This window comes from Microcaecilia unicolor, chromosome 8, assembly GCF_901765095.1.
Source record: "Microcaecilia unicolor chromosome 8, aMicUni1.1, whole genome shotgun sequence".
In the NCBI taxonomy this organism is placed as follows: Eukaryota; Metazoa; Chordata; class Amphibia; order Gymnophiona; family Siphonopidae; genus Microcaecilia; species Microcaecilia unicolor.
In genome coordinates, this window is record NC_044038.1 from 173028566 (window position 1) to 173046187 (window position 17622).

The following is a 17622-nucleotide window of genomic DNA, read 5'->3' on the forward strand; positions in this document are numbered from 1 at the left end:
CAGGTGGGCTGGAACAAGTTGGAGCAGATGGTTGGCACAAGTTGGAGCAAATGGCTGGAACAAACAGGGAGAAGCTGGTCCTGACGGACTGCAGCAGGAACAAGCAGGGAGAAGCTGGATCCGATGGACTGCGGCAAGCTGGAGCAGGTAGTAGGCGGGATGGAACAAGCTGGAGTAGATGGCTGGAATAAACACGGAGAAGCTGGATCCGACGGACTGCGGCTGGAACAAGCAGGGAGAAGCTGGATCCGACGGACAGTGGCAAGCTGGAGCAGGTAGCTGGAACAAGCAGGGAGAGGCAGGAGCAGGTAGCTGGAACAAACAGGGAGAAGCTGGATCCAACGGACTGCGGCTGGAACAAGCAGGGAGAAGCTGGATCCCACGGACTGCGGCAAGCTGGAGCAGGTAGCAGGCGGGCTGGAACCGGCCGATGGATCAGAGCAGGCAGGGAAAGCTGGATCGGCAGACTGGAACAAGCTGGGACAAGCAGGGAGAAGCTGGATCCAACGGACTGCTGGAGCAGGTAGCAGGCGGGCTGGAACAGGCCGATGGATCAGAGCAGGCAGGGAAGGCTGGATCGGCGGACTGGGACAAGCTGGAACCGCCGTACTGGAACAAGCAGGGCTGGAACAAGTGGGCCGGAGCAGATGAACTGGAACAAGCAGGGGGAAAGCTTGATCGGTGGATTGGAGCAAGCTGGACTGGAACAGCAGGCCGGAGCAGATGAACCAGAACAAGCAAGGATCGGCGGACTGGAACAAGCTGGAACCACTGGACTGGAGCAAGCAAGCAGAGAGAAGAGAAGATGGCTCGGGTGGACCAGGGAGAGCTGGAGCAGGTGGGACGCTCTCAGAGCAACAGTGCTGGAGCTGCTGGGCTGGTCACGGAGCGACAAGCTGGACTGCACGTAAAGCAGCAGAGCAACGAGGGCGCCTGTGGAAGACTGCCACGCTATGCCACACTAACTGCCCAATCTGGAGGACTCGCGGTGCAGGCTGCTGGGTCTGGGACCTCGCGCCACGAGATCGGGCCCGCGCCACAGGTCGTTGGCGAGCTCCCTCCGATTCCACCAGGGTCACCCGGAGCTCTCAGCCGACACTGTCCCAGGCAGTTCCTGCCAGGGAGCGCGACGGCCGAGGGCGAGCTCTCGGACCTAGTGAACTTGGCGCCTAGGCCGGCCCTGCAGTCAGTTCGTCCAAGCCCTGGCGATGGAGCGGTCACGGTCTGCCGGCAGCGCCAGAGGTGAGGTAAGACGTCTCTTGTGACGGACGGCGAGCGGGAGGCAAGTCTGTGTGCGCGGGTCTCGTTCAATCTCCGTGGGGAGGGATGCAATTGCCTTACCCTGCTTTCCCTGCTGATCCCCTCAGGTGGATGGCCACGAGGTCGGTCGGTTTCCATCCTTTATCTATTGATTTTAGCTCCAGCTCTTATTTTCAGCTTTCCTCGTTACTTTTTAAACTTTACCATCTCATGAAGCACATCACTATTTAATATTTTATAATTTAGTTTAAAATTAGAGTGGCAATAAACAGTATACCATAAACTAGTGATGTTCCAAACAATCCTCAGGTCTTCCCAACAAGTCAGGGTTTCAGGACATAAGCAAGAGACATATTTGCATATACTGTATATGAATATCTCATGTGTTTTCATTAACCAAAAAATCAAACTCATGGGGTCCAATATCCAAATTGCACCTACCCTAAATAGCAGTTACACACAATATATAAATATACATGGGTCAGGTGTAAAATTAAAAAAAAAAAAAAATGTAATTGTAAACTATAAAGTAAATTAGTAATGTGTGCTCAGAATCCAGTGCTCACCAAGTAGAAAGTGACCGACCATCCCTTCATCACATACCTGATTGTTAAAGTCCAGTGATGTAGCCAAAAAATCGCTACAATACAGCTGATTACTTTCCTAAAGACTAATGATGTCTTATATCCCAAAGCTGATAAAGTCCATTAACAAAAAAAAACATATCAACTTATCTGGTCTTAGGTGCCACTTCAGTCGCAAGAATTGCCCAACTGGAATACTATATATGACGGCAAATATTAGGCGCTACTTCTGCACCAAATTTTTGGCACGTAAAAGCATCCTAACGGATGCAAGGCGCTCAAACAGGGCAGAAACGGCAGATCTGCGTGAAAACACACTTACATGTCCATTTATAGAATAGTGCCATGGGGCATGAGCCGGCCGGGGCATTCCCGTAAAATTCAAGCAGTGTTATAGAATTTGGAGATCTGTGCCCAACTTGCATGTCAGCATTTACACCTGGTTTTTGTTGGTGTAACTCCTTACGTCCAAAGTTGAGCGCAAGATCCTGGTTCTACACTGTTCTCTGATTTTTTTTAGCACTGAATTTTGAGCATCATTTATAGGATTTCCCACATACTGTAGATATCGTAGACATATGAGGAAAGTGCCAGGACATTGTACTGGTACTCCCTGGTACTTCCTGTTAATAACCCCTGTGCCAAGTCATCCACAGGTCATCACACAGCTGCTGGGAGTTGCTGTCATTGTAAAGTCAACACAAACATTGTGAAATTGAATGATGAGTATTAATTTTAAAATGTTTTAACTCCTGAGCATTGTAACGTGAATATCATAAAGTTGAGGACTGCCTGTAGCTCTTTGTTTAAATGTGGAAGATAGTTCTATTTAGGTGACTGAGAAAAGTACTTTTCATATATACTACAGCATGGTGGTACAAGGGGGAGAGAGGGAGAAATATTGGACATGATGTGGGGAGGGAGGGTGGAGACCTTTGTGGCTGGGGGTGAGACGAAAATGGCCACGAAAAATTGCTCAGACATTAAGGGTGCCGCGACCTGAAAATGTTTGGGAACCATTGGCTTATGCCATATTCACTGCATACCAAATTCTAACCGGCTTGCAGACCAATCGAAAGTCTCACAACAAAATATTGCTAGGTTTGCTTTCTATACACACCAATAGAATAATTATTACGATGGAGAAAAAAACTTCAGGTTTTTTTACAGTGCTACTAGTATAACATAGCTGCTTGCTGATATATCATAAGCCAAAAACTTCCCATGCAGTGAATATGGCATAGGCTGTGCTTAACATAAGGACCGATTGTTGCAGACAATAGCTGTGAAAAAAACAAAAGAATTACGGGAACTGCATTTATATTATGGGAGAGAAAAAGCAAACTGTGCCTACAGCACAGAAAATACAAACCAACATTTAGGGCCTTCATTTTCTCTTATTGTTGAGTTTATCCACAGAATCTTTGACCCATAAGTACACAGGGTTGAGAGCTAGACTGACTCCCTCCAAGCAGGTTGGGGCCTCAAAAACAAGACTGAAACCATGCCTGCATTCTTGCAACTTTTTACTGTGATTAAAAGATAATGGTTGCTTTGATTCAAATAATTTCTGGTTGACTTGCGGCCTTGTGTTTCTCCTTGTTCTCAGATTTAGTAAAGAAAAACTCCAGTGGTGTGTTCCTGGAACTCGTCTTTCTGACTGGTACCACGTGGAAGCCGTTCTCCATCAGTGTGAAAGCCACAAGGCACTGTTTACTTACTACATATCTGTTTTAGTGAAAGCCAAAGGGAAGCGTGCCAGTTCCAAAACAATGCCTATAAGCTCAGTCTCTTCTCTTAAAGTGCCTTATTTTCTTACAGAAGCCTTCTGAAATCTTTTCTTACAAGTTTTGATGGCATTTTTTTCTTTGCAGACAGAAAACTAGTTTTAAAGAACAGAAACAGAAAATTCAATATTTACACAGACCTCTAATATTGTAAAAGCGAAAAAAGTAACAAACACATAACATGAAAAATTATATTTTCTTGGACAACAGTAATGCCGGCAAAGGATGAATGTACTGTTCCGAACCATCAAACTCTAAATTACATGATGTTTATAGTGTAAAACACCTGAAAGGCACAAGGATATTTTCTGAGACTTCGGTAATCTGGAAGGATGGCATCAACGCATAGAAAGAACAGATGCAAGTGCGCATGGGGGAAGGGAATCATGTCGGGGAAGCTAGTCGCCGTCTAACCTCTCCAAGAATAGATTGTTCAGTTAGACAAGTTCAACTTTTGCGTTGGGATAAACTGCCACCACATCATATCCCTCAGGAGGCTTCACCCTCTCCTTTGCATGGGTTTCGCAGTATAGCTGCTCCTCAATGAAGAAATACCCTCTCTGCTTCAGGTTTAAGCCGCAGTCGTCACACATAAAGCATTCCGGATGGTACAGTTTATCCCGGGCTTTGACAATGGTTCCACTGGAAAAAAAAAAAAAGGAGAAAGATTTACCAAGAAAGAAGAGCAACTACACTGTGTGCAATCACATACTGCAATGGTGCAAAATCTTGGACCTTTCGACAGAAGGCCAAAAGAATCATAAGGTTCCACAGAAGAAATATTTATTGTTGTAAAAACACCGCTGAGGGCCCCTTTTATTAAGCTGTGTAGGCGCCTATGTGCTCCCAACATGCGCCAAAATGGAGTTACCGCCCGACTACTGCATGGCTCTTGCGGTAATTTCATATTTGGTGCACGTCGTGTGCCATGTGACATCTGATGTGCGTAGGTCTTTACCGCTAGGTCAATGGCTGGCGGTAAGGTCTCAGACCCAAAATGGATGCGTGGCAATTTTGATTTTGACACATGTCCATTTTCGGGAAAAAAAAGTGTTTTTTTACAGGTGCACTGAAAAATGATTCTGCGTGTGCCCAAAACCCGCGCCTACACTACCGCAAGCCATTTTTCAGTGCGCCTTTGTAAAAGGGTCCCTGAGACTTGACACGGAACAGTGTTTCAGTGCGACCACCTGCTTCAGGAGTCTAAATGTATAGCCTCGGACCTTAGGATTGGAATAGAGATGTTTGTTGTTGCGTCCAGCAGAGAAGATTGCGCTTTCATTCTGCTAGACGGCAAAGCATTTCTTAAGCTGCTACATTTAGAAATGAAAAGACAACTACAACAGGGGCGTAGCCAGACCTTGCTGTGGGAGGCGGCCAGAGCCCCAGGTGGAGGGGCACATTTTGGTCTGCCGCACCCCCACCCCCCCGCCGCCTCACTGCCCTGCCATTCCCCCCTCCCCCGGCCATCCTGCCGCTTCCCCAGTTGCTAACTGCAATCTGCAGCAAATAGCTTGGCTGGCAGGGGTCCCCAACCCCCGCCAGCTGAAGCCTTGTCCAGCATCTTTCTCCAGTGCTGCAGTGTTGCCTGCCCTGCTCTCTCTTCCCCCTCGTCCTGCGCGCTCCTTTTGCTGAAACTGAGCATGCTCAATTTCACTAAAAGGAGCATGCAGGACATGAAGGGAAGAGAGAGCAGGGCAGGCAACTCGGTGGTGCTGGAGACCGGTGCTGGAAAAGGCTTCAGCTGCTGAGGGTTGGGGACCCCCACCAGCAAAACCAGGGGCCCGGAGGTAATTTGGGGGGGCCCAGGCCACTGAACTACAATCTCCCCCTCTCTCTCCACAGCAATCTCTCCTTTAAGAATTTTAAAGTGGTACTAAAAATTTGTGTCTTTCATTTAGCTTTCAGAGAGAGTCTGATAGAAGTTGCCAGCTAAACCTGTTTTGCCTCTTGACCTGCTTTACTGTGCTGGTTGCCCACCCCCCTTACATTTCCTACCCCTTGCTTTTCTGTTGTTTAATTCTACCCGACTTGGTATGAGTGCTGTGCTTTTCTATGTTTAATGGAGTTCCTTTCATATTTTCTTTTGTAGTCTTTACACTGTTCTGCTCATCAATTAGAGAAGTATAGAAAGTTTTTGCAAATAAATAAATAAACTACAGTGTCCAACAGGTTGATATTTGGAATACACAGTTAGCTAAGACCTTAGAGAAAATGACACCACTATGTCCTATCCACAAACACTCATCTTGGTTTTCTCCAGAACTTTGGACCCTTAAGCATGAAGAACGGAAACCGGAAAGGAGATGGCATAAATCTCACCTGGATGAGGACAGGCTAAACTGTAGGAAACACCGCCAAGCCTTAACAACAGCCAAAAAAACAATATTTCTCTCAATGCATTGCACAGGCTGCCAAGTCAACCAAGTACCTGTTCAGCGTAGTAAACAGCCTACTGCAACCCCCACGACAGAACCAGCCTGCCCAGTCAAAACTGAACTGCAATAATTTTGCTGCATACTTTGCCAACAAAATTAAAAGTCTCCGCCAGGATTTACAGGTAGCCCCACCCAGTCTCCAGTCAGGTAACCAACTCCCTCCCTCCTGACACAGATATATGGGACTCTCTTTATCCCAATAACAGAGGAGGGCCTTGACAAAATCTTAAGAGATCTTCGACCAATTACCTGCTCCCTCGAACCCTGCCCATCAAAGTTAGTGCAGCTGGCAAGTAGGGGCCTCCGAAGGTGCCACAAAAATCGTGAACGCCTCTCTTTCCAATGGGCAACTGCCAACAGCATTAAAAAGGGTAATGCTGCGTCCTTTGTTAAAGAAGAACAACCTTGAGCAGGACAAACTTGAAAGTTACTAGCCAATATCTAACATCCCATTTCTAGGAAAACATATAGAAAAAACAGTCTGTGTTCAACTCAGTGATTAGCTAGAAGAGAGAAATTGGCTAGATCCATGTCAATCTAGATTCAGACCCAGTTATGGAACAGAAATAGTCCTTGTATCCCTACTAGATGATCTTCAAGGAAGCAGGTAAAGGCTCCTCAACTAGGCCTTAAATGGAAGAAGTAACTAACTTGCTAGTTACACACACACACACACGAGTGACACTGGCTGCAAATACAATAGCAGGACATGTTTATCCACTCCTACACTAGCTAAGATAATATTCAAACACCTTTCTGACCTCATGTTCAACTTTCTTAAATTAGTCCCCTTACTTTCTTACTCCTGTTACTCTATCTTTCCTATCTATATGTTCCACCTTTGCTTACACCCTATACTGTCTATTAAAATGTTTTATTACGTCTTGCGTTGACATTGTAAGTAGGATATTATGCCAAGCTATGAATATTTTTACTGCTGTAATTTTCTATTGCTTATGTTATTCTTCCTGTACACCGCCTTGAGTGAATTCCTTCAAAAAGGTGGTAAATAAATCTTAATAATAAATAAATAAGTAAACAAATGCCATTAATGCATATTATTTACTGTTATTATAACTTGCATACTTTAACCAGCACATAGGGTAGTCAATTTTCCAATATCCCTTTTGTGCAGGTAAATAGTCCTTTACATAGGAAAAATCAGTTTTGATAATTCTTATACTGTATCAGAACTTATTACAGGTAATTTCTGATGTAAATATTTGTCCTCCTTCAGCTTTGAGCCTTTTCTTTATTATGTGCAAACATTATTTAATAGCACAACTTATTATTTCAGGCATCTGCCTCATAAACTTTTGGATTCAGTGGGATTTTAACAATATCGGATGTAGACGAATAGACTTAAAGCAACAGTTCAGCACTTCCACACTAAGACAATGTCTTGTAAAAAAAGGTGTGAGCAAAATCCAAAAAAATCCAAATAAAGGTAACGGATAGTTTTATGCATTTTTCTGCAAAGACAAAAGATCCACTTTCAAGGGCTGCTGTGCAGAGGAAGCAATGTCTGGAACTTAGGTTTTTTTGGATAGTGAGCAGTAATAACTGTGGGCACTTAGTAGATCTCTCCCTGTCACATAAATAGTCCTGCAACCATAAAATACATTTACTACCATAAAAAGAATTAGTAAAATAGAAAGGAACAGTACAGCAAAATCAAGACTGTAAATTCCACAGCTTCAGTCTTCTGCACATACACAGATAAGCAGAAAACACACAGATTCGCTAGGAATCTTCTTCTCAATGGCAGGAAGCTAGAACTATGTAACTTTTCCACTGGGGGGGGGGGGGGGGGGGGGAGGGCCCTAACCCCAAGGAAACAGCAGCCCTAACCCCAAGGAAACAGCAGACGTCTTCCTCTTCTACATCTTGTGAACAGTACTGCAAAGGACAAGGTTCTTATCCTGAGAACAGTCATTTTCCTAAGATTGGCATAGTTGAATCTCTCCTTGAGACTCCTCCACCAGTGTGAAAACAGCAACATCTCTCTCCTAACTGAAAGGAAGAACTACCACTCTTCCCCTCCTTAAAGTATGAGAGAACATGGCCTCCTGCTGCCTCCTATCTGCTGCCTGGTCAAGAGCAGCCCCCAAGAATCATCTGAGACCTTTTTATATATGTGCTCCAGCTTAAGGAATATCAACCTTCCCAGCTCTGGAAATTCTTAGTTCACAACACATAGTCAAGAAATACTTTGATGGAGCTGTAGGGTCTTTAAAAGTGTAACCGATGTTGCCCTGTATTTCTGTTTTTAACTTCATTGTAATAAAAGGAGAGGTCTCTTCCCAAAGGATAAAGGAAATATTCTACTCACTCCTCTACCTAAAGACGCAAAGAAAAGTACAAGTGACCTAACCAACTATCGCCCAGTAGCATCTATTCCGTTGATGACAAAACTTATGGAAGGAATAGTGACGAAACAGCTCACTAACCATCTAAATAAACACGCAATTCTACATGAATCCCAATCAGGATTTCGATCGAATTACAGCACAGAAACAGTACTAGTAACTTTGATGAATAAATTTAAACAAACAATTGCAACTGGCAGCAACATACTGCTCCTACGATTTGACATGTCCAGTGCCTTCGATAAGGTCAACCATGGAATATTATACATATCCTGGAATATTTTGGAGTTAGAGGGAACGTTCTTAACTGGTTTAGAGGATTCCTGACAACAAGATCATACCAAGTAACAACTAACACGGCGATATCAACCCCATGGATACCAGAATGCGGAGTTCCACAAGGATCCCCCCTCTCACCAACCCTCTTTAACCTAATGATGATACCCCTAGCCAAGCTATTAGACAATCAAAATCTCAACCCATACATATACGCAGATGATGTTACGATTTACATCCCATTCAAACATAACCTAAAGGAAATCACAGACAAAATCAACCAAAGCTTCCAAATCATGCACTCCTGGGCGGATGCATTTCAACTAAAACTCAACGCAGAAAAAACACAATGTCTTATACTCACCTCACAACACAACACAAATGAATTCACCACCATAACCACCCCAAACTTTTCCCTCCCCGCCTCAAACAATCTGAAAATTCTGGGAGTTACCATTGATTGAAATCTCACACTTGAAAATCACGTGAAGAATACAACTAAGAAAATGTTCCATTCCATGTGGAAACTCAAAAGAGTAAAACCTTTCTTCCCAAGGGCCATCTTTCGGAGCCTGGTACAGTCAATGGTATTAAGTCACCTGGACTATTGCAATGCACTTTATGCTGGCTGTAAAGAACAGACCATCAAAAAACTTCAAACAGCCCAGAATACCACAGCCAGACTCATATTTGGAAAAACAAAATATGAAAATGCAAAACCCCTAAGAAAGAAACTACACTGGCTCCCTCTTAAAGAACGCATCGTGTTCAAGATCTGCACAATTGTTCATAAAATCATTTATGGAGATGCCCCGACTTACATGCTAGATCTCGTGGATCTGCTACCCAGAAATGCTAAAAGATCCTCCTGAACCTTTCTTAACCTACATTTCCCCAGCTGTAAAGGATTAAAATACAAACTAACACACACGACCAGCTTTTCCTATATGAGTACGCAGCTGTGAAATGCACTTCTAACTCATTTGAAAACGATCAACGAACTAAGTGACTTCCGCAAATCTCTGAAAACCTCTCTCTTTAACAAGGCCTACCACAAAAACCCATAACTAACTAAAACACAACCCCTATCCTCCTTTATCAGAATGTATCTTTCCACAACTGCTCGACCAACTCCTTTTGTTTCCTTGACTTCTTTGTAACACCAATTGTATTCTCTACCCTGGTATGGCGATGCCATATCAGGTCTTTGTAAGCCATATTGAGCCTGCAAATAGGTGGGAAAATATGGGATACAAGTGCAATAAATAAATCAGCTAAACACAAGGCTGCACAAGTATTGTGAGCCTATAATGATATAGCTCACAAGGATAATTCATGAGTTTAAACAATTCACACAGCACAAGACTGTTATGCGAGATCTGTATTCTACAAGAGCACTTTATGTGCAACATAAGAGGACTGGACATTGTTGGATACAGTAAAGCAGAGTGAAATAACAGGATATTAAGTTTTATATCTAAAACATCATTATCAGCGGTGGAACTGAAGGACTATTGTTGAGAACATGTACTGAGGAATTCAGACACAGGTTCATGTGTGATTCAGCAAACCACCAGGTTATATTGAAAGAACATACTAGATACAATTGTTATTTGATGTTATACTAATGTTTTTTTTAGTTACATTTGTACCCCGCACTTTCCCACTCATGGCAGGCTCAATGTGGCAGGCAATGGAGGGTTAAGTGACTTGCCCAGAGTCACAAGGAGCTGCCTATGCTGGGAATCGAACTCAGTTTCTCAGTTCCCCAGGACCAAAGTCCACCACCCTAACCACTAGGCCACTCCTCCACGTCTAATACAAAACTTTTTCCTTTTCCTTGAATTTCTGTGGATATATAATGGAAATATGAAGGAGTGAGGTATGAATGAGGGGTATGAATGGTGTATGATAGATGAAGAAGCAGGACATGCTAAAAGGAAAAAGTTTTGTATTAGAAAGAATTGTTATACACACATAAAAAATAAATATATGTTTTTGCATAATCATTTATAGTGGTTACTTAATTGGAAGATATTAGAATACACATAGATTGTGGATATTCTGAAAATCTGACTCGCTGTGGAGTTTCCAAAATGGGTTTGACAAGCTCTGCCTCACTCTTATCATATCTATGTCCCATAAGACATTCTGGGCTAGACTTACTAAAGTGCACTATCGCATTAGTACATACTATCATTCATTAGTGCAAGCCAACATGCATGAGTGCAAATTATCATCACAGGTCTCATTTCATGCAATGGACCTATTTGCTATTTGCATGTTAACAGTTGTTGCACACTTTAGTAACTGGAGTTTCAGTTGCTGAATATCATCAAGGCCAGGAGGGGTCTGAATATCTTGATTGCCACAAATAGGTCTGGTATTCTGAATTTCCAAAACAAATATTCTATTAGACATATTTGCACCTGATGACTTTAAGTTATGGTTAATTTTAGTTTACATACATTAGTTATTCTGGTTATGGACCTCCATTTAATATCTTCAGTGTAACTACCCTTTGTGGTTCTGATAAGTTCGATGAAATTTTGAGTTTCACTGGAGTGTCGCTCACCAGCAAAGTTACCGGAAGTACCATCTTTCCCAGGATGCTAACATATTCTGAATTCCCAATGCTTTACACCTGCATCTTTGGCAGTAAAAGGGCCAAACCATTTTCTACAAATACTACTACAGTAGGGCTTTCCAAACTTATCCCAATGGCTCCATAGCTTACAGAACCTACAGACAGTCAGGTTTTCAGGATATTGGGCAATAACTATGCAGGAAATAAAGATACAGATACTGGTCTCAGATGCATGCAAATTTATCTCATGCATGTCCTTTGTGGATAGTCTTAAAAGTTTGACTGCCTGGGGTCACCACGCTGTGGGGTCACTAACTAGCTATGTGGTTATCAGGGCAAGTATAAGAACCCCTGCAGTGGAATATTCTGTCATTGATTTGTACATAGTTCTGCTATGTGAACAAGTAGATTCTGAAAATATGAGCGTGTGCTCACATCATACTTACACAATCCCATTCCCGCATCTGGTGCACTCAGGAAGCAGCTGTAATCCAGGTACGGTACCACCAAGTTTTGGCACTGGTGACCTTATATTCCTTGAACTGGATGGCCGTTCCGCCTTTTCACCTGCCAAAAGTTTTGCAAATGCATACATTGTAAATGGTGCATTATTTTAAAAACTAGTCAAGGTTTCTTTCTCCTCAAAGTAAAGAAAATGTATTTTTGGGTTTGGCTACACACAGAAGATTTAACAGTGGAGTGAAAATAATAAAACTTCAGAGTTTGCAGTAGACTCCATAGAACATTGGAGAGTCTGTTTGAGGAAGTGACAATGGAAAGAATTAGTATGTTAAAGTAGAGGTGTCCTCCCTTAAGACCCACTTTTTCCAACTTGCATTTGATTCTTAGGATCGTTTTCTGGCTGGATCCTGTAATGGGTTGAGCATTCTATTTATGATTGTATCTTATGAGGGGCCTACTTGCAGTTTTGGCTGAGTGAATGATTCTCCTTGTGAGTATATTGGTTATGGAGTTCCTTTCTTGCATTTATTTAAATTTGCCTGCTTGGAAATCGCTTCAAATTGCTTGGCAAATAGAAGCGGTATATTAAACCAATAAATGATAATTGATAACAGTAAACGATTATGCATGAATACCTGCATGGAGGATGCCTTCTTTGACTTTATTAGTAAACAGTGTTGCATTTTCTCCTCTCTCCGTCTCTGTTTTGTTTTTTCATTTTCTGAGTTTTGCTCAAGTAGACTTTACTGTGGTCATAATTTTCCATGACTAATGAGTCTGTTATCCTCCTAGTTCTTTCTACAGAAAGAACACTGAAGGGGTCAGACGTTTTTAAGTTCTAGGCATGCAGCCAACAGCATATCACTTCTGTTTAACTTGCAAATGATCTTTATTTAGTCTCTTAAGTCAACGCAGTTGTGTTATTTGCCATACATTCACGGTATTTTATGTGCATAGTATAAATGTCTAGAATTTTTAAAGGACCACATCTGTAGCATCTTTTCTTATTGCTAACTTGTACGTTTTATGTATCAATTGGCTAGAATTGTCTCTTTCTCATCAGCATTGATAGGACTACCGGGAGCCTCTATGGGCTTTATGAAGACTTATTAGAGACCAGATCTTGAGCAACATGTAATTAACTCTGGAATTTGTTGACGGAGAATGTGGTAAAGGTGGTTAGCTTAGCAGAGTTTTAAAAAGGTTTTGACGGCTTCCTAAAGGAAAAGTCCATAGACCATTATTAAATTGGACTTGGGGAAAATCCACTATTTCTGAGATAAGCAGCATAAAATGTTTTGTACTTTTTTGGGATCTTGCCAGGTATTTGTGACCTGGATTGACCACTGTTGGAAACAGGATGCTGGGCTTGATGGACCTTTGGTCTGTCCCAGTATGGCAATACTTAGGTACTTATGGTACTATCTTCCTTCAAATGAAGTTTTCATGTATTAAGGGAGTAATTTCAACTGTCCCTATAAAATGGTATCTCCCTTTTCCTCCAGTTCTACCTTGTTCTCTATAACAACTGTAAAATGTTGTGCTATTGCCTTCTCCACCCATGCCGTTTCTCCTTTTCTGCAACAAAGATAAATCCACCACATAGGTGCCAGCTCTATGAGAGCTGTGGGTGCTTGAGCATCCCCAATATTTGAACAAACTTTCTGACTGTGTCCATGGAGGGGTCATTTACATTGGTTTAGCACCCCCCAATCATTTTGAAAAGTTGGCTTATCTACTCTATACATAAAACTGATTTCCCTATGAGGAAAGACTAAAGTGGCTACAGCTCTTCAGCTTGGAGAAGAGATGGCTGAGGGAAGATATGATAGAGGTCTATAAAATACTGAGTGGAGTGGAACGGGTAGATGTGAAATGCTTGTTTACTCTTTACAAAAATACTAGGACTAGGGGGGACACAAAGAAGCTACTAAGTAGTAAATTTAAAACAAACTGGAGAAAATATTTCTTCATTGAATGTGTAATTAAATTCTGGAATTTGTTACCAGAGAATGTAGTAAAAGCAGTTAGCTTAGCAGGGTTTAAAAAAAGGTTTGGATAACTTCCTAAAAGAAAAGTCCATAAGCCATTATTAAGATGGACCTCTGAAAATCCACTGCTTATTTCTAGGATAAGCAGCATAAAATCCATTTTACTGTTTTGGGATCTTGCCAGGTATTTGTAACCTGGATTGGCCACTGTTGGAAACAGGGTACTGGGCTTGATGGACCTTCGATCTGTCCCAGTATGGCAACACTTTTGTTCTTATGACCATAAAAAGAGTAAAACACAAAAATATCATCTCTGAAGATTATCTAAGTGCTCCTTGAGGTTTCTGAGAAGCCATTTCACTCTAATATCACTTCAGTCACACCTTGGACAGCATTTAATACAATAAAACATTAAAACATTGTTTAATTTGTATAATTGCAAAATGTAGGAGAGAAAAGATACTTCAAGCCAGAATGCCACATATACTTTAGATGAACTTAATATATCATTCTGTGGAAAATAAACTTATCAAATCATAAGTGTTTACAAATGATCCATTCTTTTGTCTGACAGAGGACAAAAGGGAAGTCACTAGTATTCTATAATAAAACCTGGGCGTCCAGATCAGTGGCGTAGCTACTCTGGGGGCCTGGGCCCCCATAGATTTGGCCCTGGACCCCCTCTTCCGCCATCGCCATCTGCTACCTTTGCTGGCAGGGGACCCCGACCCCTGCCAGCCGAAGTCTTCTTCCTTCATTTTGTTTCTGAGTCTGACGTCCTGCACGTACAATGTGCAGGACGTCAGACTCACAGAAACAGAATGAAGCCCTGACGTCAGACTCACAGAAACAAAACGAAGGAAGACGACTTCGGCTGGCGGGGGTTGGGGTCCCCTGCCAACAAAGGTAGGCGACGGCGGGCGGGGGTCGAGAGGGTCATCGGCAGGGGGAGGTCAAAGTTGTTGGTGGTGGTGCTGGCGGTGGTGGGGGGTGTCGGCAATGGTGGGGGTTGTCGGTGGTGCTGGGGGGGTGTCGGCAATGGGGGGGGGTCGGCGGCGCCGGGAGGGCTAAAATGTGCCCCCTCACCTCGGGCTCTGGACCCCCCTCCCGCTGAAGTCTGGCTACGCCCCTGGTCCAGATGTCCTTATAGAATTAGCATTCAGCATGCTGCATCCAGGCACCTAACCTGTGGCATCCACTTACAGAATTGCTCACTATGGCTTTAGTGACTGGGCATTAGAAGGATTATATAAAGTCGTCTTGCATGGGAAACTGGTAGAGTATCTGGGCTGCAGGACTCAGCATCTATCATATTGCAAAAGAAAGTGAACAAGGAAGCTACTCAAATGAAGCCAGCTTTTAGCAATGCCAAAATCTGACATTTTTCCTGTGTGCGTACTTTTCCAGTGTCCTTTCCATTCTTTTTCCCATTACACAATGGCACAATACATTCACTGGTAGCAGACATCTCCATCGTGTAGATGTAAAATGAATGGAATGCATTTTGAAGAAAGATGACATTTTTCCTTCTTGCTCTGTTTCCGTGAGTAAAATGCAGTTTGGAAATCCTGTGGGCATTTATGAATCTGTGCCTGGAAATGAACCAGTAACTGTCTGTTCTTCTACACTACATCCATTTCCTTATAATAATTTATATGCCTTAATATTAGCAGCTGAAAATAAGTTATTAAATAATTTTAAGAATTCCCATGTGTTCTCTGCTGGTATAAAATTGTTAACCCAGTTGTCATGGTTACAGGGCACACACTGAGATGTAGATTTTATTAATTTATTTTGCAAAATGATATCAAAGTTGGCACTGGGTACCGTTCTTATTAAAAGCACGACGAGGAGTTTTCACTTTATTAAATAATTGTCAAATACAATTAAAGGACGTGTATAAAAGATAAACCGGTTTATTTATTTATTTGGATTTAGTTCACACCTTGTTCAGTAGTAGCTCAAGGTGAGTTACATTCAGGTACACGAGGGCAGGGCCACCAAGAGACTGAGCTGGGCCCGGGGCTTCCACTGTTGCCGCCCCCCCCCCCCCCCAATCACTACTTAGGCCGCTGGCGAAGCAGTCCCCAGTCTCCACCCGCCCACCCCCAGCCCTGTCGACAGCCCCCCTCCCTCTGCCACCGGGCCCCCTGCATTCAAATCGGCAGCACTTCACCTCTGTGTGAAAGCGGCAGATCGCCTCCCTTCGGGCCCTCCCTTCCTGTGCCCCGCCCTCACGGAAACAGGAATTTACATCAGAGTGGGACACAGGGAGGGAAGACCCGAAGGGAGGCGATCTGCCTCTTTCACACGGAGGTGAGGCGCTGCCGATTTGAATGCACGGGGCCCGGTGGCAGACGGAGGGGGGCTGTCAACGGAGCCAAGGGCGGGCGGGTGAGACCGGGGACTGCAGTGCCGGCGGCCTGGGAGCAGGAGAAGGAAAGAGACCCCGGCGCCGTGCCCCCCTTGGAGGCCCGAACCCGTGGAATTTTGTCCCCCCTGCCCCCCCCCCCCCTCTCGGCGGCCCTGCTCAAACCTCTGGTGCTGTTCTAAATAGTACAACAGTACAGAAAGGGATCAAAGTACAAAACAAAGTCCAGAATAAAGCAAAAATGAACAAAGAGCCTTCAGAAACGGGACACAGTTCCTTTAATAATCAAAATCAATTTTCTAATGTGGACCTGACACGGGCCTTGTTTCGAAGTACAGCGCCTATGTCAGGGGTCTGCATTAAACACAGATCATTCAAATTATCACCTAGAAAATGATTACAATTAGTATAAAATAGTTCTAAATAGTGCCACAAAAATACCACCGGAATAGTGCAGAACAACGCCCTAATGCTCAACTTTAATGAGATGGAAATATAGGCGCACTCATAGCGTTGAGCATTAGGGAGTTCGGCAGGAGGATTGTGTTTTAGTGCGGGAGGGTTGTGCTTGGCACTTGCGCAGAAGGGTTCTGCAATAAGCTCGGCTCCTGTGCACACACACCTGGTAAAACCCAAACGCGAAACACACATTGGCGTCCTTTTTCTGCGGCCTAAATAGAAGTGTTTCTAATTTTTTTTTTTAGCTTGGTCACAGGAAACAGATGTCAATGTGTGCTTTCACTTTGGGCATTTTTATTCTTTTCTTTAAGCATGGACGATTTAAATTTAGATGCAGGAAACAGACGCCAATATGTGCTTTCGCTTGGGTCTGCTGTTTCTCATGACCAGTGATTAAGAGCTTGCAAGGGCTTCCTTCTGCTTCCAAAAGCAATCAGAACTGGCAGATTTTGTAGAAAGATTCGTGAGAGATGCACAAAAATCACGAGAAGTCCTCTCTTCCCACAGCGTAAAGCCTGCTTCAACCTGGCGATATTTGTTGCAGCAGTTAAGGCAGTTTTGTTTAAGGCGCTCTTTTCTGAGCATTGGGGAGGAATACAAAATGACCTCATTAACACAAGCTTGACTACCTTAACATGCTACTTGTGTTGTTCGTCTGCACACTTGTTTGTTCTCACGCTCTGGACCTCTGAATGTTCTGCACAAGTAAATGCGGGGGCTAGTACAGCACTAATGGCTTCTAGTGCCCACTTTTACTGATGAGCATCGGGACCTAGGTATTTCCCTGTCCCCGGAGGGCTTACAATCTAAACTTGTACCCGAGGCAATGGAGGGTTAAGTGATTTGCCCAAAATCACAAGGAGCAACAGCCAGATTTGAACTTCTCTTCCCTTGTTGTCAGTGCTCTAATCTCTAGGCTACTCCACGGTTTACAAAATGTTTTAAAACTTTGGTTTAATTAATTGTTTATGTTAAGATACTGCTCTAATCAATTTCATTTTTCGCACGATTATGTACTAAACTGCTTACTGTAATTGT

The 17622-nt window shown here is 43.3% G+C and overlaps 1 protein-coding gene across 1 annotated transcript in view; it reads right to left on the minus strand.

The window, feature by feature from the left end:
- Positions 1-3808: 3808 nt before the first annotated feature.
- The window catches only part of PDLIM4 (PDZ and LIM domain 4), a 122295-nt gene continuing 108481 nt past the window's right edge, over positions 3809-17622 (minus strand). Inside the window, exons 6-7 of the mRNA XM_030211541.1 lie at positions 11748-11868; positions 3809-4273 (exon numbers count right to left, since the gene is read on the minus strand). Coding sequence (XP_030067401.1) covers positions 4069-4273; positions 11748-11868 — 326 coding nt within the window. The 3' untranslated portion in view covers positions 3809-4068. The remainder of the gene's footprint in view (positions 4274-11747; positions 11869-17622) is intronic.